Raw genomic sequence first — 25,643 nt, 5'->3', positions numbered from 1 at the left:
TTGTGTGTTTTGTGGAAAATAACAGCAGAAAACCCTTAACTTTTTTCGGTTTGTATACTTTTCCAAAAGTAGGTCCAGAGAAGTAATGTCCGCATCAGGCAAACATGGAGGCACATAAGAGTGACGCATGTCTACAGTAACACAACTACGACGTACAGCAATCAGTGTACCCCCACCCATAGTCACTCCTAGATGCTTGTAATCACGATCATTTCGGTATACACTATATCGCGAGTCAAAAAATTCTTCATTGAAAAATCCTTCTGACAACCATGTTTCGCTCAAACAAACTATATCAAAATTCATATTCAAAAGATTCAAATAAAATTGTTTTGTTTTGGTGCGTAATCCCCTAACGTTTTGGTAAAATATAGTTAGAGCCATACTAAGTTAGAAGAAGCATTAATAAATAGTAATCATAAGTAATAATTCGATCCAAAATTTGTTCAAACAGTTTTCTACAAAATAAGTTTAAAAACATACACCACAAAATTGTATAGCAATAAATAAAAGCACTTATAATAAATAATAAAATAACTAGCTTATAGAAACATTCCCTCGTAGAACCAACCACATTATAAAGCTTGCAAAAACAGCAACTACAATTAAAACTATAATATCTATAAATAATTTTAAAAGTCATTAATATCAAAGCAAAGACAAACATGTATGAGTTTAGTATGGTAGCACTTATGTGATTTTCTTTAAACATTCACTAGAACTTATATGAATAACCGGTGAGCTGCTAGTTTTCCGAACCATGATCGTACAGTTACGGACCCAGCAATACATGAAGCCTTTCTCCTTTGCTCTTCGTCTAGCCTCATTTAGAAGAGATTTATTATAGGTTGATAGGTGATCATTAGCATATATTGGAGTATTAACATCGGCATATCCTAGGTCGGAAGCTTTTAAATTTTTTATTTTCCTTGGTGATGAAAGAAAGTCATCCTTTTTATATCGTGCCTGCATTTTTAATATAATTGGGCGGGGTTTATTTTCTACCGAGTCATTCTTAATTGCCACTCTGGTCACGAAATCTATGTCCGTATCTGGATTTAAGCAGTAACCACTTTTTGACGCTAAACTTTTAACAATTTGAATTAAGTTTTCGCTTTTTTTGTATGGGATGCCGTTAATCTGAATATTCGAGCGCCGAACCCACTGGTCGTTTCTTAAGGTGCCTTCTGATAGTTCATTAATTTTTTGCTTTAAATCATTTAATTCGATTTGATAGCTGTTAACTTTAGAGACCTCCTTATTTAAATCATTTATACGGTCTACGATGGTATTTATGCATGACTCCATAGTAGTAATTTTTGAAGACCATGAACTTACTGTTTCAGAAAGCTTACGAAATTCATCAGTAAAGAAACATTTAAATGATTCTATTGTAGAATTTAAACTATCAAATCTATCGTCAAAGTGAGCAAGCATAGACTTTAAATCGGTGTTTTGAGCTGAAATAGACTGAAAACTACTCTCAGGAATGGTGTTTGTAATAGGACTTATTATTAAATTACTTCCCTTTTTTTTTATTTGCAGTTATTACATTTCCACTTAGCTTTATTCATAGGCAGCATCTTTTTGTAATCGGTATCTTTTATTCCAAAACATGCGTAATGACACGTTTCCTGGCAGGCCACACATTTTATTGTTTCTTCAGGTATCAACGCAATATTACAATTGTTACACAGCATGTTTAATCTATTTTGTAGAATCCGATTGTAGGTATGAAGACACTAGTTATGCGCTGTGAATTATGAGTCACTCAGGCGAATACTTTGTATCACTCACTAAACCTGTTCGGCGATGAATTTAATGTGCAAAATATTGTTATTTTAGCGAGTCACTGTAACTAATGCAAATATTTAAGTGTTATTTGTTAGATATGATCATAAAAATTGATATGACTAAAAATTCACTCCTGATAAACCACTTTAAACACTGTTACTGATTTATTAAAATAATACGATTGAATAACGTGACGGTACGCACGCGCTGCGTTACTGTAACTGCAAAATGCAAGAGTTGTGCTGCTGTCAAAGGACCTCAGACCAGAAGCAGAGGAGCTATGAAGTTGTACAATGTTGGAGCTCCGTGGGAAAGAGTAGCTCTGGATATGGCCAGACCGTTCCCAGTCACCAAATCTGGAAACCGTTACATAATGGTGGTGATGGATTATTTCACGAAGGGGCCGGAAGCATTTGCTCTACCGAATCAAGAAGCAATTACCGTTGCGACGAAGCTGGTGAATGAAGTTTTCTGCAGATTCGGTGTGCCTTTGGAGTTGCACAGTGACCAAGGGCGGAACCTCGAATCACAAGTATTTCAAGAAATTTGCAAGATCTTGGGAATCCATAAGACCAGAACTACGCCATATCATCCACAGTCGGACGGGATAGTGTAGAGGTTTAACCAAACATTGGAGCGACATCTGGCAATAGTAGTGGACAGTCATCAGGATAACTGGGATGAGTACATTCCACTGTTTCTTATGTCGTATAGAAGCGCAATACACGAGACGACAACGGTGACTCTTGCGTACGCCAATTTTGGAAGGGAATTGAAATTGCCAGCTGATTTATTCTCAGGCTGTCCACCGGATACTCCGAAAAGTATAACAGAATATGTGGATGAGTTACGGAAAAAGATGGTTGACATCTACGAGAAAATTAGAACAACTGGGCTTAAGGCAAGTGAACGGATGAAGACCCGCTACGATCGAAGAGCTAATATTCCTGGTTTTGAAGAGGGAACCCTGATTTGGTTACACAATCCTGTAAGGCGAAAGGGGAAGTCTCCGAAGCTCCAACCAAGTTGGGAGGGACCATACAAAGTAATCACAAGGATAAATGATGTGACTCTCAGGATCCAGCGAACCCCTCGAAGTCCCCCGAAAATCGTACATGTCGATCAGGTGGCTAAGTACTACGGAAGCAACGATGATCGGGACGATCATGTCTTGGGAGGGGGCAGTGTTGCGTAGCAACCCTTCGAAGTATATGACGAGAGTTGTCAAACTTCAAGACATTGTTAATTTCAACAGCTCCGTCAGCATTACTCGTAGCTCAGCGGAAAAGTGTTTCCTTTAGACGCTGTAGACCCGGGTTCGATACACCTACCAGTGTATGGATTTTTTTGGGTTTTGTGAAGTTAAAGGAAATTTCTAGTTAGTTCAGGATCAAATCGAACAGAAAAAAAGGGATGGAAAATGTGTAAGCAGGATAAAAATAGTTAAAAGAATTTTCTAGTACAATTTAAATTTAGAGATGAAATGGGCTCCCATTTGTAATAACGTTAGAAATAGCAAACAGATCTATATTAAAATCACCCATCAGTATAACGTGGTCGTAGGTCGCAAGTGCACTCACTGATTGAGTGAGAGCATCAAAAAAAGTGTCAACATGAAGCCAAGGAGGTCTGTAAGTGGTACCAATTGCTACTTTGAAACCATTTAAATTTAAACCCAACCACATCTGTTCCACTTTTGGTGATTCTGGAAAATCAAGGTTACGACAGTAAATACCTCTTTTAATATAAAATCCGACACCGCATCCGCGTGAGCGGGTGCCAGGTGGGCGCGGAGTATGTCGCAGCCAGTACCTGGGCGGCGCGGGCGCGCGCTTCTTCTCTCCCGCTTTCAGCCAGGTTTCGTTAATCGCCATGATATCGGCATTATGTCTCTCCATAGCCACTATAAACTCCTCGTGACATATACATAGTGAACGAGTGAGTGAGATGGTACTCTAATACATCGCGAGGATTACCATACTTGCGGTAGCGCAATCTAACCTTATCCTTATCCTTTAGGGTTCTTACAAGAGCTTTGCTAAGCCAAATAGGCCATCTGCGGCGGTGATAAATGCGCTTGGATACATGTCTATCGATTACGGCATTCAAGGTCTTATAGAATATGGCAACCTTTTCATTTACATCACTGCAATTAGAAAATTCATTAATCCACTCAACACTACTTAATTCTTTGGTAATGTTGTCATAGGCGCCTCTATAGAAGTTATATGTTGTTTCTTGGGTAGGCTATGCTAGAATACGGTAAAGTTAGAAGTAAGCCTGGGTTACTGTAACACTTAGTGAGGTGGTTCATGAGTCCAGATACAGATACAGAAGGTACCTTGAGAAGAGGACAGACACGCAGACACACGTGCTACATGACATGATCCTTTATTGGGTCCAGACTTTGTACTTGGACTTATGGAATCCTATAACATAGTTTTGTATATTAAATTATTGTAAATATTCATTTTGAATTCAATCACAGCCTACCCAAAAACCTTTGAAACAAAATCCATACTATTGTAGTATTAATTTATGCAGTGGTCATATTCAATTAAAAAAAAACAATATTCGTTCTTTTCTACTCCGAGAACCTTAAAATATCCATATTGTTGGCAACCTGCAGTGTCGTAGTACTCCGAGCTGCGATTAACTTCGACGGATAATTCGTCAAGCTCCGAGGTCTTTTCGCGAGGTGTAGGGTGTCATACAGGAATACTAAATTGTCAGATGTTATCGAACCCAGTTATAAGATTTTTAGGTCTTTTGATTTTAGTGTTGTTCTCTTATGTAGTATCAAAGAATATGTAATAAGTAATAGTAGTAACCAGTATGTAGTCTGTGATGTAGTCTGTGTTTATGTTGTTAATAATTTGCTTAGTAGGTACCGTAGCACGTGTGTAGCGAAATTTAATATTTAGAAACTAAAATATATTTTTAAAATCTTGTTTTCTTTCTCTAATGTATTTACAGTAAAGTGTAAACATGCCAGACATGAAGTATATTTTAGTAACAGGAGGCGTTATAAGTGGCGTGGGTAAAGGAGTCATCGCAAGCTCATTTGGCACTATTTTGAAGAGTTGTGGAATTGATGTTACTTCCATAAAAATTGATCCGTATATTAATATTGACGCGGGAACTTTCTCTCCGTATGAACATGGTAAGTCCCATGATCTTTTTCCAGTTTTAATATTCTATGAACACAAATTAACTTTCAAATTAATAATTTATTTGTGCTCTATTTATATTTCCTAGGTGAAGTCTACGTTCTTGATGACGGTGGTGAAGTTGATCTTGATCTTGGCAACTATGAGCGTTTTCTAGACATAACCTTACATAGAGATAATAATATAACAACAGGCAAAATATATCAACAAGTTATTGAAAGGGAACGTCGGGGAGACTATTTAGGGAAGACTGTTCAAGGTAATTTTTGACTACATTGTGCCACCTAAAAATATAGTTACAATACTTTTTATCACTATTAAAAAGATAAAAAACACACTGTATATTGTTAAACAATGTGTGTTGTTTAATTTCAGAATATTGTTGGTTAGCCTACATAGAACTACTAGAATATTTTACTGAACTAGTAAAATTAAGTAAATATATGATTTATAACTAGTAACAGAGTATAATAATATTAATATATTTAGGCTGAGTCTATTGATACAGGTACTGGACAAATAATTTATTATTATTCGTACAGAAGTCTGATGAATAATTTTATTTTAGGCTGTTGCTATTCGTCCGGCAACTGGACAAATGAATTTAATTAGCTATCCGATTATCTGATTAGAGAGAGAAAAGACATCATTTAATGATATTTGGGTTAAAACTTAGTATCCCTTAGCATGAATTATGAGGTAATAAATATTTAAATTGATAGAGTTTTAGTCCACTATTATAATGCTACCACTCTAATTACAAGGTAATGCACCGTTCCAGAGAAAAAAGCATTGTAACCTAACCACAATTTATGACATAATTAAGGGTTGGACATTTTTATGGGGAGGAAAGAAAGGGAAACACCTAGAATTCATTCCTGGCACTCACAGCCGCTGCTGTGGCCCACTATGCTCGGCTCGTGTGTTGTTTTAACTGTTCTAACATAACCTAACCTAACGAATTTTTATAAATCATAGTGATAGAGATTTGGTCCACGTTTATAGTGCTACTAATCTTATTACAATACACAATTTTCAAGAAAATAACGAAAAAAAATAGAACCTCTGAACGGGTTAACACGTAAATAAAGCACAGATTTGAATAGGTAATTTAAAAATCAGACAAATGTTTAATACATAAAAAGGAATCATAAAAATAAAAAAAATAAAAAACACTTTCCGACTGAGCTAGGTCATGAAATAAGTAAATAAAAATTCACAGAAATGTTGAAAAAGTTTTACGTTTTAATTAAAAAAAAAAATTGAATAAATGTATGAATAAGTATAATTTATTCGTCCTGTACAAATAGTCACTTCGTATATTATAATATTTTATTAATAAAATATTTTATTACTTGTTACCTCTGTAACTAGGGAAGGGTAGCAGTGGGAGCGAGAGCGGCTGAATCTGGATGCCGACTCCAAAATTCCAGGCATCCTAAGAGACCAAGCTTATGTAGCTCTATATAAAATAAATAAAAATAGCCTTTATTTCTTTCGAAGTCTGTTTCCAATAATTAGCTTATAAAAAACAATATTAAACAGTTAAAGTATTAAAAGATGCAACTTAGCTAGAGGTTTCAAATTCAACATCAATATTTATATGATATCTCTGACTTTGAAGTGCCTATTGGCAAAGGCCTTCTCCAATTCTCTCCAGTACTTTCGGTCCAGAGCAACCCTTTCCAATATGGGCCTAATTTCTGAGATATTTCATCTTCCCATCTTTTTGGTGGCCATCCTCTGAGCTGTTTGTCTTAAAGAAGCAGGTTTGCTTGGACCAGTTTTTATTAGTTTAAATAGAAAATATAAAAAAATAATAGAAAATAAAATAAATCATAGTTTTTAGTAATTTTAATAGTTTTTATTCCCGACATGCACCTTTCCATTGCTTGTTGACACACTGCAAGTTTCTCTCTGTGTTGTTGGGTCAACATCCAGGTTTCGCGGCCATAAGTTATGCATGGTAGGATGCACAACACACATGTTGTAGGTCATTGTTTTGATGTTTATGCTTATGTCTTTGCTTTTTAAAATCTCATTTAATGCCCAGTACTTTCTCCATCCACATGCTACTCTTTTGTCGATTTCCTTGGTCATTTGATTAGAAGGAGAAATTATGTGTCCAAGATAAACATATTCATTGACAGACTCGGTTAGTCACATTTGATTCCTATCTGTTCTGAGTTGGTCATAAATTTTGTCTTTTCTAGGTTCATTTTAAGTCCGTCATTTTGGCTCTGTTGCGCAAGCTGTTGTATCATAGTTTCGAGTTTTCGGGGATCTCCTTCTAACAAAACAATATCATCAGCAAACCTTAGATTATTAAGCTGTCGACCAGTTATATTTAAGCCAAACTCATCCCAATCTAATTTTCGAAAGATGCTTTCCAGTACCGCTGTAAATAGCTTTGGGGACAAACGATCTCCCTGTCGGACTCCTCTGTTAATTGGAAAAGGACTTCCTACAGATTCTAACTTTATGCAGCTTGTGCTTTTGTTATAGATGTTTCTTATAATGTTGATGTACAAATTCAAATATTTTTATTCAAAATAGGATGTGACATCACTTATTGAAAGTCAAAAACTACCACTCATTCCAAAATGAATGCCTCAGACCTGAGAAGAACGGGCGCAACAATCAAAGCAAGCTTTTTTTTTTCATCGAAAAAATATGTTTACAAAGTAATATTGTACAATTAAACTTATTATTTAATAGCCTGAGGGCAGTCACTCCATTCCCAATCTGTGGTATCATTAAGAAAGTCATTTATGTTATAGTAACCTTTACCACACTAAATTTTTTAACAATTCTTTTGAATAACGTAATACTATTGTTTTGAACATTTTCTGGGATCTTGTTGTAAAAGCATAAACGTCGCCCCACAAAAGGCTTACTAACTCGACTTAGCCGAGTAGTAGGCATTATAAGTTTATGTCTGTTCCTGGTGTTAACATTATGGTTATGACAGTTACTAGCAAATTCACTTATGTGCCTATGAACATACATTACATTATCAAAAATATATTGAGAAGCAACAGTAAAGATGTTAATTTCTTTGAATTTTGCTCTCAATGATTCTTTAGGACCTAGGTTCTAAATAGCGGGAATAGCCCTCTTCTGCAGCACAAATATTGTATTAATATTGGCAGCATTGCCCCATAGCAATATACCATAGGACATAATACTATGTAAATAACTAAAGTATACTAGTCGCGCTGTATGTATGTCAGTTTATTGTCTAATCTTTTTAACCGCGTATGCTCCAGAACTAAGTCTGTTTGCCAATCCTTCAATATAGGGGCCCCATTGTAATTTGGAATCTAGAGTTATGCCAAGAAATATAGTAGATTGCACCGCGTCTATCACCTCTCCGTTTAACAAAACACTTGCATCTATATTTTTGACATTTGGTTCAGTAAATTTAATTGTAGTACAGTAAATTTAACAATTTGCTGATACCCTGCTCCTCCAGACTTGACCAAATAAATTTATGAATGAGGCTGTCAAAATCTTTGCAGTAATCTATGAATGCAATATAAATAGGTTTTTTTCCAGTTTAGTAGTATCACTATTAGAGTAAAGGGTTTTGTAGAAATCTGTTGCATATTTTGGATTTCTTTTCGCCTTTTTATGTAAGTGTGCTTACTCAATCCACTCTTTACCTTGTTTGTGTAATTCTTTCAGAGCTTTTTTGACACCTCCTGTATTTTGAATATATCTTTCTAAAGTTTGTAGTCATTTGTTCTTCCTATCCTTCTTCATATTTTCTTTTATTTGTTTATTAAGTTTTGCTAAAATATTTGATTTTCATTTCTGGTTTGTGGAGTTATTATTGTTGTAATTATAGTTATTTTCTTCTTTCCAATAGATTCAATGTTGTTTCGGATAGTTCTTTCGATTTGATATTGCTTTGTGTGAATTCTTTGAGATTCTCTTCAATTTGGTTGTATTTTGCAATTATATTTGTCTTAGAGCTTGCAATTTTAGGATCTTTATAGAGGAAGAATCAATCTTTTTAAAATCGTAATTCTTTGATAACAACTGCTTTTTAATTATATGTTTTCTTGACATTATTGTTGGGCATTCGCGTAGGCAGCTGCGTACCATGCGGTGATTGTGATGTTGCTCTATAGATTCCATCTAAATATGTCCATTCATTTCAAAGATTAGTATGAACAGAGACATAACTTTAAAAAAAAATCTGGTGTGTTATTATTATATATTATTAGTACCATGTAAAGGTTCATTTGTATAAAATTGAACTCTATTATTATCGGCGTGTGACGATGCACAGCATCTGTGAGATTGCGTTTGATACTTTCCCTTATATTAAGTGTCTTTGTTGAGTACATTAGCGCTATCTATCGAAACTTGTATGTCAGCAGAGCGTTGGCGGCAGTTCGCCCTCATAGCGTCGTTACTTTCTGAACGTGCAACACGTGTTTTGAGTTACTAAGTTATATAGTAATTTATTATTAGAATTATGTATTGGGATATACCGAACCTTCTAAAATGCAAAAATGAGTGATAGTAAAGTGTGCATCCCGACCTCGGCTCTTCGGCCGTCCCGCGCCCGTCAGAGGGCCAGAGTGGGTCCTCGAAGCGTCGCCACTCCTCGAGTATCGACCCCGAATCCTCCTCAACAGATTCTTTTGGTACTGTTGTTGAATAAAGTTGGTGTACTGACAGATTTTTAAATGCAAAATTCACGTTACAACATACCGATATCGAATACCACAATACATTCTGGAACAAATGAGAATCTCGGGCGAGAACAACTACTAGCACCAGGGCTGGCCCCTCAGGCAGCCCGTGATTTTTATTTACAACGCCCTGAAACGGCTGCCATCACTCACCTGGTCGAGCCACGGCTTTTGAATCTAGGCCACGTAGGCACATCATTGAAGGACCCTAAAGTGCCCAGAGCTAACTCCGATCATTTGAAACGACTTGAGCTCTTACAAAAATTCGGCGATTCCTCGTGGAAAGATGTTCGATATACGGATGCGTTAAAGCTCCATAATGCTTCTCCGGGTTTCGTAAACTTGGAAGTGAACGACGAACTCCGACAGTTTGTTAAGGGCAAAGATCATACCGCAAATTCATAAAGAATAAAAGCAGCAATTTGTAACGGTTTTATTACTCAGCGTGAACTTTTGAATCAAAATCTGTAAGATTTTGTCAACTGGACGGCCTCTGCCGACACAATTTTGTCTGCCGGTACTATATTTGATAAAATAACCGAAATACTTTCAACCTACCTCCAAGTTTCACAAAGTGAGCGACGAATTAATGCAAACGGTTTGCGGAAAACGAGCCGAATATAATATTGAGAATCGCAGGAAGCGTATCCTAAGCGAGCTGCCCAATAAAAAATTGCGTTAGGGTTTGCATAAAATTCCTCCGAGTTATAAGCATCTTTTTGATGAGAGTCAGTGACGCGTTTATATACAATGCACTGGCGGACTAGACAAGTGGATTCGGCCGTGGTTTTCTTCTGGAAAGGAGATGAAGAAAGCTAAGACGAAGCTAACTAATAAATCTGAAATACCGGGCCCTTCGCGAGACAATGTGGCTCCATTTTTTCGTCCACAAGGACATAACTTTAAACGAAATAAACAACTCACGGGGGCCTCTAAGCCGCCTGAAAAAATTACCGAAAGGAAGGTCAGCCCAATAAAAAACAATACGACAAATGACTATCTACAGCTGCAACCGAAGTTTTACGGGGGCTGCCTCCGAGCGTATCGGAGGCAGTGGCAGGTGCTGCGGGCTCGGCAGGCCCTTCTCGATATAATCACGGGAATGCGCCTGCCATTCACCTCCAAACCAGCGCTCGTCCATCCGTCGACGCAGGTTTTATGTCGCTTCAAGACTCCTCAGTCACCGGATATGACACAGCAGATCCACAATCTTCTGGAACAAGGAGTTTTAGAAATTCCAAATCAACGGCAGTTAGGAGCCATTTACTTGTCATCCATGTTCTTGACGAGGAAGAGCGATGGATCATTCAGACCCATCTTCAATCTAAGGCAACTCAATCAGCATATAACACCCAAGCCATTCAAACTGATTTCACAGTTTCACATACCTCGATTTCTTCAGAAGGACGACTGGATGGTGAAGCTCGACCTGTCTTCGGCATACTTCCACGTACCTATCGCACAGTCTCATCGGAGGTTCCTCCGACTGGTTTACGAGCGACAAGTCCTCCAAATGACCTGCCTTCCATTCGGCCTATCTTATGCACCGAAGAACTTCTCAGCTCTAACCAATTGGATAGCTCAGTACCTAAGGAACAAGGGTATGAGGATAATAGTCTATCTAGACGATTTCTTGCTGGTAAATCAGTCAAACACACTTCTGAGAGACCAAGCGAAAGTAGCAATACAAATGATGGAGACTCTCGGCTGGGCCATCAATTTCGAAAAATCTGTAATTGACCCTGTGTAGGAGATAGAATTTCTAGGACTAACATGGAACACTGCCCGCATTCTAAAGATCTTACCAAGGAAAAAGGTTCAATCTACAGTAGCGATTTCACAGAATATACACAAGGGAACAATTATCTCTCAAGAAAACTCAGGTGATCCTTGGCACTCTCAACTTTGCGAACTTCGTAATAGCAAGAGGAAGACTGCACTGCCGCCAGTTGCAACGTTATACTCGAATTCTAGCCAGACAACCTCTTCGTGCACAATCGATAATTCCGATCCCAGTAGTAGGAGTCTTAAAATGGTGGATGAAAAACCACCGTGCAGTAAGCAGTTTACACCCGACGTTGATACGATATTTGACAACGGATGCTGCAGACTACGGGTGGGTGGCGCAGATGGACGACGAGTCAGTATCAGGACGATGGAGGCTCCGTCAAAGCCGGTGGCACTGCAAACGCAAAGAAATGTTCGCTATTATCGCAGCAGTACAACATTTCAAATTACAGCTACAAAACTGCCATCTGATCTTACAATCCGACAACCGCACAGTCGTATCTTACATTCGCAAAGAAGGCGGTACATGGTCGACGGGCCTACTCAACTTAACATACCAGTTACTGGAACTCCTAGACAAAAGGAACGTCACACTGACAGCAGAGTTCCTCCCCGGAAAATACAACGACGTAGCAGACCGGCTATCTCGGGGGAGACAAAAGGCCGAATGGCATTGACTTGGCCCAGCATTGAAGGAAGTGTTTCACAACTTCGGGATCCCTCAGATCGACCTATTCGCCACGATGGACAAGAGGGTTGTAGAAAAGTATGTCTCAAAAGATTGTGGAGGCAACTCATCGCTATTCTGCCTTCAGTCGCGAATGGCAGTTTCAACTGGCGTGGGTGTTCCCACCACCGAGCCTACTGCCCCGAGTGCTGCACCACTTGAATTCTACAATAGGAGTGTATCTTGTTGTAGCACCGACGTGGGAAAAAGCGTTTGGCGACTGGATCTCCGCCAAAGAGTCCTGTGCAAGCCCATGAAAGTGAACAATCTGAGCACCGTACTTATCGATCAGAGCACAGGCTTACCTCCACCTCGAGTGCAGGACATGGAACTGTACGTTTGGAAAATTGGGGGTGGAGTGATCTCACTGGATTCTGGACATAGGCGGAGAAATCCTTATTAAAGAAAGTCCACCTTGAGAACTTACAAGCCCACATGGGCAAGATGGATTAAGCGGTGTAAAAACAATAATTTTTCTTAGCATACTTATGCCTTGAAGAGAGACTGGCTTATCCAACTATTTTATTATATAAATCAGTCGTATTATCTTTCGGCAAACCACCAAATAATGAAAATTTAAATTCTCATTTCTTAGTAAAGCATATATTGAAAGCCATCTCTCTTCAGAAACCAAGAGCAGAAAAACCCCCTATTTGGGATCAAAGTGACTTGGTCGCATGGTTACAATGTAATTCACCCGCCAATGATACACTCTTTGAAGCTTCACGCCGGTTAGCCTGTATTTTACTTTTAGCATCCGGCCGCCGCGTACACGATCTTACCTTGCTGAAGGTCTCCCCATCACACTTTACTGACGCAGGCGATCATGTCATATTACTCCCAGCCTTTGGATCGAAGACAGATACGGCATCATGCAGACAATCACGCTGGAAGTTAATGGAGCATAGCAATCGCAATATATGTCCGATATTTTGGCTTAAGAAAGTTGTAGAGCAAGGAGCACAGAGACGCACAACCGAGTGTAACAGTGCCCTCTTCGTTACTATCAGAGGTCCCAGACAATCCGCCTCGCGAACGGTTCTTGGTAACTGGGTTAAAACAGTGTTAAGGGACGCAGGTATTACAGCCAACCCTGGCTCATTGCGCTCTGCCGTCGCATCTCTGAACTGGTATGATAACTATCCTATAGAAAATATTCTTACTCGTGGGAATTGGCGCAGAGAAAATACCTTTGCAAAATATTATTTTAAGCCAATTATGATCATTACTGAATCGCACATTAACCTTGCAGCTAATTTTGAACCTGTATGATTATAATTAAATCTATATTGATTGGTTAGATTTAGTCGATTTTAGATAGATTCTTTTTTATTACTTGTTTGAAAAAGCTAGTTTAACTGTAGGAATTAATACATCCATATGTTTTATTAAGTTTAATTGTTTTAAATTAATTCGGAGTACACAAAATACTGTATATTTAAATATAATAATAGCTATCCATTTCTGTCTCAATTTCACATAGCGTCGTTATCAGTCACCAGGAGTTATAAACACGTCTCTCACAGATGCTGTGCATCGTCACATGCCGATAATAGTCCAAGTTTTACATAACAATAAAACTTGTATTATTGAGCAGAGACGATGGCCAGCATCCCAATAATGGCTCCTGGTGAGAGACTTCTATGAGGGCGAAGTGCCGCCAACACTCTGGTGACAAACAAGTTTCGATAGATGGCGCTAATGTACTCAACAAAGACACTTCCGGCGCTGCGATCGCCGGAAATATAAAGGAAAGTATCAAACGCAATCTCACAGATGCTGTGCATCGTCTCTGCTCAATAATACAAGTTTTATTGTTATGTGAAACTTGCACTTTTTTGCCATTAAAAATTTTTTATGTATGGGATGTGTTTTAAGTAGAGTTACTACTCTATTTATACTCCACTCAATTTACTTTTTTGTATGTTACAGTTATCCCACATATTACTGATGCTATACAAGAATGGGTTCAAAGAGTTGCTCATATTCCGGTTACCCCAGATCACATGCCACCAAAAGTGTGCATTGTGGAGTTGGGAGGAACTATAGGGGACATTGAGGGCATGCCATTTGTGGAAGCCTTTAGACAGTTTCAGTTCCGAGTGAAAAGGGAGAACTTTTGTTGTGCACATGTGTCATTAATTCCAATGGTAATTAAATTGTTTTACATGTTATGACTTTAGATTCATCCTTGTAAGGAAAAACACAAACAAAAAAGTATAGATTACATATTTTAAGAATATTTGTTTTACTCTAATTAGTATTCAAACACTTTTCAAGTTTTACAATTGTTTGCAGCCTAAATCTACAGGAGAACCCAAAACAAAACCAACACAATCATCAGTACGAGAATTGCGTGGCCTTGGCCTGTCACCCGATCTCATACTTTGTAGGTCGGAAAAGCCCATCCATCACAATATTAAGGAAAAAATTTCTAACTTTTGCCATGTTACTCCAGAACAAGTAAGTATGATCATCATCTCCATTCTTTAAATTGATTAGAGGACTGTTGTGCATTTACAGCAACTAAAATTAATTTGGCTAGAAAAAAAGTGACAGTCATAATCTTTACTACCTACTAGCCAGTCTACAGATTACATATACTAAGCAAGCAGCTTTTCATACAACTTACGTCGTACTGTTGGACTAAAGAGACACTACGACTAGTTAGATTCTACAGTGCTACCTTGCTAGAAAACCACGGCCCTGCTCGGTTAAGTCGAGTTATTAAGTCTTATTGGGCAATGTTAATGATTTTACTAAAGCTTGAAAACATAGGCTACCTTTTTTTGCAAAAAAATAAATGAAATAGGGGATGGCAGTATGGAAATTGATCATTTAGGGAAGATAAAATCATGAAATTTGAAAAACAAAATTTTATGAACGATGCGTGACACGAAACCACGACCTCCGGCTTTTGTTTTTCATATTTTATTTGTGTATTTATCCTAGAAGTGACCCTCACTTCTAGTACTTCAAAAACATAAAAAATTGTTTAAAATCATGAAACTTTGTATTGAGGCACTTGATGAGAAATAATTTTTAATCATTTGTTTGAGCATTCTTTATACTTCTACCTACATGGGGATGAAATAGGAGATTAAAGTTAAAGAGAGTAAAGCTGCGGAAAGAGTAGTTTGTATGTGTATTATTTGAAAAGTATCCTCAAAAATAAAATGTGCCCAAAGCAACAGCTATTCAATGCGGACGAAGTTACTTGATTGTGTTTCACCTTTTAATTCCAGATTGTTTATTTGTAGCCATTGCTCCGATGCATCTTTCTCATGTACTTCTTCTCGCTCTTCCAAGTTTTTCAGTCGGTCTATTAATTCTTCAACTTCTGAGATTTTGTTCTCGATATTTGACAAACCCACTCCAAACTCTTTGATTGGTTGACCCGCCTCGCGCATAGATGTTTCAATACCCGTGAAATCTTCTCTTAATAGTTTCAACTTGGTCGCTAATCCACCAAAAGTAGATAGTTTAGCTGATATGATCTGTATCTGTAGCTATTTATATCCTCTAGCACTTTCCCTGTTAAATTTTCGATTCCTGGCGATTGAGCTGGAGATGACGAGGCACTCGCTGGGAGCTGTAACTGGGCACTGGCTTGCTTACATTTTGGATAACGCCAATTAGTTTTTGTTATCACCCAGCTTTCTGTATGCACCCTCTGTAATTCCTGCGCAGTGAAAATGGTGGTTGTTCTACAGAATCTGCAGTATGCACCATCTTTTAAGTCTTCAGAACAAGTACCACAAACAATGCAACATGATATTGGGAAACAAAAATATAAAAAGTTTGAGAGCCACTGGATAGTTGAGTACGAAGGAACGCAATCGTCGACGAGTTTTTACATATCTACCTCACAGCAGTCGTGACAGCGATAGCATGTTGGTTACTACTTGCGCCCTTTATTCTCATGTCTGAGACAGCCTATTTTGAATGGGTAGTTGATGACGTTCAATATACTGATATTATATTTTCATTTCAATTTGAAACTGTTACGTCTGTTTGAATACTTATAAAATGACTATTGTCCTTATTACTAAAACTAGTGACAAATCGCTTGTCCGAGTGTGCATGCTTCCTCATTGTCAATGTAACTGTGTGGGAAATGTTTCAATCTGAATAGCTAATGCCCGAATACAGTCTACTTCGAAACATAAATTCAATGATTTTAAGCTTTTCTCAACAAGACTTTTCCAATGATTATAATGGAGATCTGCATCTCTTTGTGTTTTCTACGTAGGCTGTATTTTTTATTCCAAACAAAAAATAATCAATGGTGTGTATGTCTCACCTATTAAAACCTTGAATTATTATTAAGGCTGAAAACTGGATCAACAGTGTAATTGTTGATATTGGATTTTAATTTTCGTGCCATTCATATTAAACCACCTGATGATGTGGGTATGTGATAAGCAGATTTAAAACACGTCAACAAGTATATTATAGTGTGAGAACTTTTAACTTCTGGTGGAATATAATAAAAATAAAATTAACCCGCAAATATGATGACGATAAAAGTACTTTACAATATTGTAATATGAAATGTCTTGTTTGTTTTGCAGGTTATTTGTATTCACGACCTTACATCTGTGTATCACGTACCTTTATTGATGGAAGCACAAGGTGTTGTTCAATATTTAAATGAGAGACTTCAGTTGAATATAGCTATGCCTCGCCCAGGAAGGTAATAAAATATGTTTTATCTCCATGCCAATGACATGTGAGAGTGACTGTAAAATCTTAATAAAATTATTGCCTGTGGGTTACCGGCTCATATTATTCTATCAATAAAATAAATATACTGTTGCCTACATATCTATGTCAGCGTCATGCATTTTTCTTAATAATTAATTATGTTATGTTGTGAAAATAGCAACCAATTTTAAGATTGTTATTCAATTCAATTTCAGGTTCATGCAAAAGTGGTATAATCTAGCACGAAGTATTGAAAATGTGAGGAAGGAACTAAATATTGCCCTGGTTGGCAAATATACAAAATTGGAAGACAGCTATGCAAGTGTTACTAAAGCTTTACAGCATTCATGTATTGCTGCAGGATGTAAACTCAATCTTAAATACATTGAGGCAGTTAATCTGGAAAAAAACACAAAATTTGATGACCCAGTTGCTTATCACAAAGCTTGGCAGGACCTGTGTAAGAGTGAGTGAGTGTAACAAACATATTGTTGTTTTCAAAAAATTACTTAAATTTAATCTATAAATGTAAAGCTAGGTTTTCACTATCTAAGGTACTGTTGAAGTGAATGCACTTGTTTAAGCTAGATGGGATAGGAGTAATCTTAAATTTTGGTCTACATACATTGGAGGTCCGTTTGCAGAGAAGTTGTCGCCTCACACAATTAATGCTGTAGCACAAAACTTTCTTGTGTGGTGTTTCCAGGAGAGCATTCATGGGGATCTAGTGGTCAACCAGAGCTCAAAATTCTACCATACTTACTAAGTCTACATTAATTATTAAGTTTTAACTATAAGGGTTGATTTGTGAATGACCTCTATAATGTATGTTGTGTGTCATTCGAGCAGTAGTGTGTGACATATTTATTTTAATGTATTTATAAGGCATTTTATGTAAGAAAAATAGCCTAATACGCTTCTTCTCCTTATAAACTTTAACTGTTTTAAATTTCACGTTCCAGGTGAACGCGTATTTTTTAAAAGAGGAATGCAAAATTTTCTCTTTATGTATTGATAAAATGATAAGTAGTCATCTGAGCATACTCAGACCCAGCTTTTAAGAAATCATCAGAGATACCATTTTTTAATTAATTTATTTTCCCCACAGTGGCGTGATTGTACCAGGTGGATTTGGACAAAGAGGTTTGGAAGGAAAAATTGAAGCTTGTAATTGGTGCAGAGAAACACAGAAGCCAATGCTGGGAATCTGCCTTGGCTTACAAGCTGCTGTTATAGAGTTTGCTAGGAATGTTTTAAATTTAAAGGGAGCAAATACTACAGAGGTAGATCCAAATTGTGAGGACAAATTGGTTATTGATATGCCAGAACATCACCCTGAAAATTTGGGTGGTACAATGAGATTGGGAAAGAGGCGCACATATCTTGAACCTAGTGTTGTAGGTATGTTAACGTGTTCCCACAATTAAAACTACTGTAATAGTCTGGATGAGATTTCGTAAATTATTACAATTAATATACAAATTATTATTTTTTGGGGTGGAGACTAAAGGAAACAATAATGAATATTTAATAAATTGTCAAAGTCAAATAAACTTTATTCAATTAGGCTTAAACTAAGCGCTTTTGAATCGTCACTACAAATATTTCGTTAAATTACTGAATTTACCATATGTTCGTAAATAGTTGAGCTCGTGAGAAGAACATATACGAAACTCATCGGTCACTCTTTTCAATCAAATAGAGTATCTTACAATGGCTGTAATATGCATAACAAATTAGTTTAAGGCGCTGCATGCAATATGACATGCTTAAATAATATAATCTATTTTATAAAAAGTAATGAAAAATTAACTGTATAATTAATATAAATTATCTTATATTGGATACATCAACCTCTAGAGCTTGAACTCATTGTTTGTGTAAGGATGCTTCGTGAACATGTTGGTCGTGATTACTGTCACAATTAGTAATTGCATCTAACAAATATAAACTGTAACAGGTCGACCTGGCACCATAATCAGTACCCGTTCACGAGTTGACACACGGACCAGCCATCGTTCCCCTCGCACATGTTTGAGGTCTATCCCTCAATCCGGTACACGACGCCGCGCCGCCGCAAGCAATGCCATTCAGTGAGCATGTCGAACCATTTTAAAGAATACCTACGCATCATAACTAAAAATTACAAAATGAATGCTCACAAAGCAAGCCCACAAATGATTCTATATAATGCAATTACAGTGGATTGTATATAAACCAAAAGAATATATTCGATTATACAATCTTAATATAAAGAATTATTAGGTGGATCAGGAGCATCTATTTTCCATACTTCTTTATCCTCTATATATTCTTTAATTAGTAGGCTTTTAGAATAAAGCGATTCTTTGTAACCTTTTTGAATTTGGAAGGTGTTAGACGTGTGATATTATTTGGAGTTCTATTAAAGAATTGCACAATGAGACAAACAAATAAATTTTGTATTTTACCGAGTCTCGTTTTTGGAATAGCTTTAGATTTTAATTTTAATTTTATTTCTTGTATTGATAGTATGTGTATCTTTCTTGAATGTAGTCATTCTTTCTATTATAAACTATACATATATAATTAAATTGGGATACTATTTTCAGAATTGCTGTGTTGAAAGTGATTTCTAAGGGATTCTCTAGAATTCTTGTAAAACAAATTTTGTTTCGATCTCAGCTGTTTTCCCCCATAGAAATATTCCACATGACATTATGCTATGGCATAGACACATAACTGAAATAAATCAATTTCGTTTTAGTATCAGTAAGTTTTGAATTCTTTTGAGAGCAAAAGTAGCAGAACTGAGTTTATTTTAGATTGCCTCATTATGAGCGGCCTATGTAGTTTTTCGTCTATTACAAGTAAAGAAGTAGAATCTACAAGTTTTAAAGGCTCCCATTTAATATTATATTTTTTTTAACATTTGTTAGAGAGAATTCAATAGATTTTGTTTTGCTCGCGTTAAGTGACAAATTATTCACCCTGAACCATTTACATATGTTTTCCAAGGACAGGTTTATTTTATCTAAATTCTGTGAATTTCTATCAATATTATAAACTAATGAAGTTTCGTCTGCGAAAAGAACAACCTCACATTCCTTCGGGGCTACAAATGACAAATCATTAATGTAGACTAGGAATAAGAAAGGTCCTAGGATTGATCCCTGAAGCACGCCCATCCGCATTACAGCTCCTAATGAATGTTCATTATTAATTACTACTTTCTGGGTTCTATCAGCTAAGTATAAAGTAATAAGATCAAGTGATTTGCTTTTTATTCCATAATAATTGAGCTTACGGATAAGGGTAGAACGGTCTACGCAATCAAATGCTTTCGAAAGATCTTCCTATGGCGTTATCTGATTTCTCCCAAGCATTAAATATGTGTCGAATCAACGCCATACCGGCATCATATTATGTTGAACGAGCTTTCATAAAACCAAATTGTTTAGAATGTAAGATGTTATTACCAAAGAATTTTTTTATGAAAATAAGGGACTAGACGAGCAGGACGTTCAGCTGATGGTAATTGATACGCCATTTAACCAGTGGTAACGTGCCTAAATTTTAATGAAACTGTGCACTCGGGTACATTGTTTTGAAGTATTAATTCAGCTTGTACAGAAGAAGAATTTAAAGTAGTTGTAATCTGAACAGGAACGTTAGAAAAAAGTTATCAAAGGTTTGAGCGATATCCCTACTATTTTCGATGATCTGTTTCTGATGATCGATCTTTTCTAATACTGATAGAATCTTTATTTTAATTTTTTATAATCAGTAGTCATTCTAAAACAAAATAAACAAATTAAATCAACAGTTGTTTTGTGCCAGTTATTTATTTACTGCTGTCGGATATAAAAAAGAGTTTTATACAATCAGTGTATAACGGATATAAGATTGAAACATCCGATTTTTATTTAATCCACAATCAAGAAGTCAATACACATAAATCAATTGTAAGAATTATATATAATAAATCTTAAGTTAATGAGCTATATTATGTAGCTTAAACCACTATACAAAACCCTTATAAAAATATAGGTATCGTAAAAAAAACCTAAAACTTACTTGATTTTGGTCACTTGCCATGCAGAACTCCACTACCGCGAAATTTACGCCACTGACGCGAATTGATACGTCAGCCTGCGGAGGGAATCAAATTAATTAATGAATCAAATCAATCAAATCAAACCCTAACAGTGGTCTTAGAAATTTTTAATAAAAACAACACTAATATAAAACTAGCTAGTTAATTTCTGGTTTCTGTTTTTTTTGTATTATATATTACGATAAGTGTTGCCATAAATATTGTTTCGAGGAAAGATCTTCATTCTGCTACATAAGACATTTATTACTATAAAGTGTGCATTAATGTACTAGCATTAAAAATATGAAGCTTATCCAATATTATCATTTATTCAAACAAAACAAAACTTATATATATCTATAAGTTATATTTACAATACTATGACTACATTAAATTAAAACTATCATTACGTGGAAGTGTACCAAGAATACTGGCAGCATTTCCGCGTTGGATAGCTAGGCTGATCCGTTGACCGAAATAGCTGCCAGCGCTTGGCTTTCCAGTATATTGAAGCGCGACGATAGTGTTTTTTTATTTTATTCAAAATGATGTCCATTTGCTCTAAACGTTATCAATTTATGTCGTCGAGAGGCTTAGAATTTGATAGGATGATAAAGGAATCTCATCCTTCACATACCTAGCTGTTTTGGAAACAGGGTTGTATCTGTTATTCTTTCATCTTATTGACTAGATTGTTCGTGAATGTTGGAGACTTATCCTTACTTACATTTGTTGAATGTAGGACTAGGGTCATTCAGTACCTGAGTGATGTATGTTTATGGGTGGGTGAGTAGTGATGTGTACCGAGTTATTATATTAATGTGTAACATTAATTTGGCTGGTTTTCCTTGTTGCCCATATAATGTACATACAACTAATGTACATTCTTTTGTTGCTTTGTTGTCAGGTACGTCTTATTGTTGACATCCTAGAAATTTGTTGTACCTTACTTATGTCTGTTAACCTCGGCTGCTAAACTGACGTTAGAATGTTATGCATTGCCTATAATATGTTGTCATATTCTTACAAACAGTAAACATGGCGTGTGAGAAAAGTATATTTCTCTTGAAAAAAAAATGTTTTAATTAGGAATGATTTATATTCCATTTACAATTGTTTAAAATTTTTCAAGTTTCAGTCTGAAAAGAAAAGTTTATTTTTATGAAAAATCTAAATCTAAAATTTTCAATATTCTAAAATCTCTTTATAATTCAGATGTATTTATATCATATATGTTTAAGTTATTTAAAACTAACATTCGAAATATAATTTCAGCACAATTGTACAAGAAAGATGTGGTTGAAGAGCGGCATAGGCATAGGTATGAAGTAAACCCAGAATATATTGAACAGCTGGAGGCAGCTGGCCTGCGCTTTGTGGGAAAAGATGAAACCAGGACTCGGATGGAGGTTGCAATTGTTGAGGGACATCCATACTTTGTTACTGTACAGTTTCATCCTGAATACCTATCCAGACCACTTTCTCCAAGTCCACTCTTCTTAGGGTGAGTCAACAAATAGTAACATTGTTATCTAATGGGTGGAATTTAGTTATTCCTATCAGGGTGCAATTTGTGGGCACAAGACTAAGTTGAGAGCGTGAAGTCATCTGAGTCCTGGAATTGCACTTTCACCTGACAAATACAGTGCTTTATGAGAATTTTTTTTAACAAAAAATAACTGATATACAGGATGTCCCAAAGTTATGGGACATGAAGGGAATGTACCTTAAATATCGAAGATAGGCTATTTTACTGAAAGAAGACTTTATGTTATTTTTAAAAGTTAGTACTTCTGCATTCAAAGATTTACTGACAATTACCCGCGTTTTAATCCTTTAAAAGTGTTTTATTTAAATGTGTAACACTCGTGTTAATCAAAGAAAATACTATTATTTAATTATTAATTGATATCAACATAAATGCCCCAATTCATAATTATTTAATTTTCAGGCTGATCTTAGCATCACTTGGAAAATTAAAGCATTACCTGCTGAAGGGTTGTCGTCTTAGTCCAAGAAACCAGTCAGATGTGAGCTCAGGTTTGTATTAATTACCTTACAATAATTTAAATGATCTGGTTGTAAGTATATGTTGTGGTAATTTAATTATTATGCTTACAGATGACGAGGAAAACTTGAGCATGAGTTCTCTAAATATCTCCAAAAATGGTGAGACAGTCACAGAAATCAATGGAATACATTAGAAGTACTCAGTGGAGACCAATAAATGGATATTATTTTTACAGATTTAAGCATAATTTTATAAAGTTATGTTATTTTTATTTATTAAGCTTAAGTGAACACCAATAGCAAGCTGAACTTGTTAAAAAAATTAAATAGGGTATTTGACTATTTCAAAGTAGGGCAAAGAGGGATCACTATAACAGGATATTGTTTAAAGAAGTATAGCTCCTTCATAATGAAGAAATAGGAACTTGTTTCTTTTAAGATAGCTATTATTAAGGTATAATTTGCCCCTACATTTCCATCAAAAAACTTCACAGACTACTTGTTTTAGAGACTAAATTGAGATAACTATCGAAAAGTCAGACAATGTCACGGGGTCTATTTAGTCGGTGGCTTAAAAGGGTTATTTTCTTTTGATAAATATAAAGTACAAACAATATCAGTATTAAATCTTTAATAAAACATCAATGACTTCTACATGGCAATTATATAAAAGCAAAAACTGTAACCTAGCTTTGTTGCTGTCACAGTTTATGTTAACATAAGCTGTACCAACAGCGGAAGTATACTTAATATGTGCCCATTTATGGCAATCAGTGCACTGTAGCCCTTCTCCTGGAAGGCTATCTGTATCGGCCTCGACACAAACAAGGCAAAAGTATTCTTCCTTTTCAGAACTCTTAAAAATGTCTTTCATCACTGCCTTATTATTGAAACAAACAATTTTCTTGTCACCCTTCCTTTGCTGTTTACTCTGCTCTGCAGCAAGTACATCAGTCAAAATGGCACAAAAATTTTTTTTCCCATGTTTCTTTTTACAAACCTGCTTTTTCCTGCAATCTTCAAATCAATTTTCTATTATATTTAAAAGCACATTGATATGCAAGACTGTGGACATCTAATGGAGTTAATCCATAATATATGGAAGCAAATTTGAGATGATTAAAAATTTGTCGAGTATTAGTAAACTGTTTGAACACATCAGGATCAGCTTTCAACTTTTGACTTTAAATAGATGTTGTTAGTACATACCGAGCCAATTTGACTACACAATCTTAAGCAGGAATATAATATATATTGTATTAACACACAACTATTATAAAATTTGGAGTTATTAAAATAATTTCCAGAAACCGGTCAAATACCCTATTGGCCTGTATTTAACTTGAATATATTGATGAAGGTGCCAAATCAAACTCTACCGCAGGCATAAGATGGAGTGAATAAGATAAATAGTTATAAGTTTACTAAAAATACATAGAGAGTAAGAATAAATGATGTTTGAACATAAATTTCATGTTTACTAAAAGTTCCATTACAATATTGAATCTCTGTCTGTTGTAATAAGCATAATAATGTATCGATATCGAATACTTCCAACGGAAGTTCATGTTTAGTGTTACAAATGCTGCCATTCCATAAAATAGAACGTTTTTTTTGTTAGTATCACTAATAATGCTAATAGTGTATTGAATAGATTTAATAAAAAAATTGGCATGATAATTATTATTATTTTATTATCATACCAAACAAATTTTTTTAAGAAGCTGGGATCAATTGTTTACATTCGGTGATTCAATGATTCGCGACAAATCTATGCCCAACAATAATTTTCCGGTACAAAGATTCTACATAGCTCATCATGAAAACTCGGCGCATCTATATCAATTATGAGAACTTTGCACATAACTGTGAGCTGCTGTCGCTTTCGCTTAACCTCGAGGGAGAATGTACCATAAATTTTGTGGGATACATATAAGGGGAGTCTCCATACATACGTTTGTAAAGGTACCTAAGAAAAGCTTTTTGTACCTTTTCGAGAAGGATTACATAAGTACTATTATACACACACACACCACACACACACACACACAGCTGTTTCTAGCTTGCTGCGCACTAAAGCACCAAATAAAAGCTGTATGACTGGTTTAGATGTGAAATCCCCAGAATTCCTCAAAACAAGCCCTAAAATTTCATAAGATTCCTTTGCCAGAGTGGTAATATGATCATGGATGGTTAACTTTCGATCGAATGTGACACCCAGGTCGTTGATAGTTTCTGATCGAGATATCGAATCACCATATTAATTGGACATATTAATTGCCATGCCTTTCCTCAAACTCCACTGGAACACAGCTTGCACATCATCTTGATGTGCTATTCAATCTGAATCAGATTTGATCGCTTCGAAGAGTTTTAGGTCTACAGCATAGAGGAGATACCGTGAATTATCAAGCACCTCTGGAAGATCGTTAATCATTGAGAGAAACAGAAGAGGCCCCAGTATTGATACTTGACAAACCCCCAGATCGCGTGTGGTTTACCACACATTCGGGATCCGAACGAACCAAGCCGGACAAAATGTTGACGGTCACACAAGTAGTGTGCGATAAGTCGGAGAAGGTGCCATACCAATAGCGCTAAGTTTTTGAAACGAAATATGTCATTATTGACCTTGTCAAATGCTTTCTGAACAAAGTTTGTTTCGT

The 25,643-nt window shown here is 36.0% G+C and overlaps 1 protein-coding gene across 1 annotated transcript; it reads left to right on the top strand.

Moving 5' to 3' along the window:
• The first annotated feature begins 4,656 nt into the window (after window positions 1–4,656).
• LOC126967166 (CTP synthase) lies at window positions 4,657–24,657 on the top strand. The gene is made up of 10 exons (XM_050811629.1): window positions 4,657–4,957; window positions 5,053–5,223; window positions 14,118–14,335; window positions 14,484–14,648; window positions 16,760–16,881; window positions 17,108–17,362; window positions 18,001–18,293; window positions 22,243–22,471; window positions 22,919–23,007; window positions 23,089–24,657. Exons 1-10 carry the CDS (start codon window positions 4,783–4,785, stop codon window positions 23,169–23,171), a joined length of 1,800 nt encoding a protein of 599 aa, XP_050667586.1. The 5' UTR covers window positions 4,657–4,782; the 3' UTR covers window positions 23,172–24,657.
• Window positions 24,658–25,643: the final 986 nt, after the last annotated feature.

This window comes from Leptidea sinapis, chromosome 12 (assembly GCF_905404315.1).
Source record: "Leptidea sinapis chromosome 12, ilLepSina1.1, whole genome shotgun sequence".
NCBI classification, from domain to species: domain Eukaryota; kingdom Metazoa; phylum Arthropoda; class Insecta; order Lepidoptera; family Pieridae; genus Leptidea; species Leptidea sinapis.
This window is presented reverse-complemented; position numbering and strand designations above follow the sequence as displayed.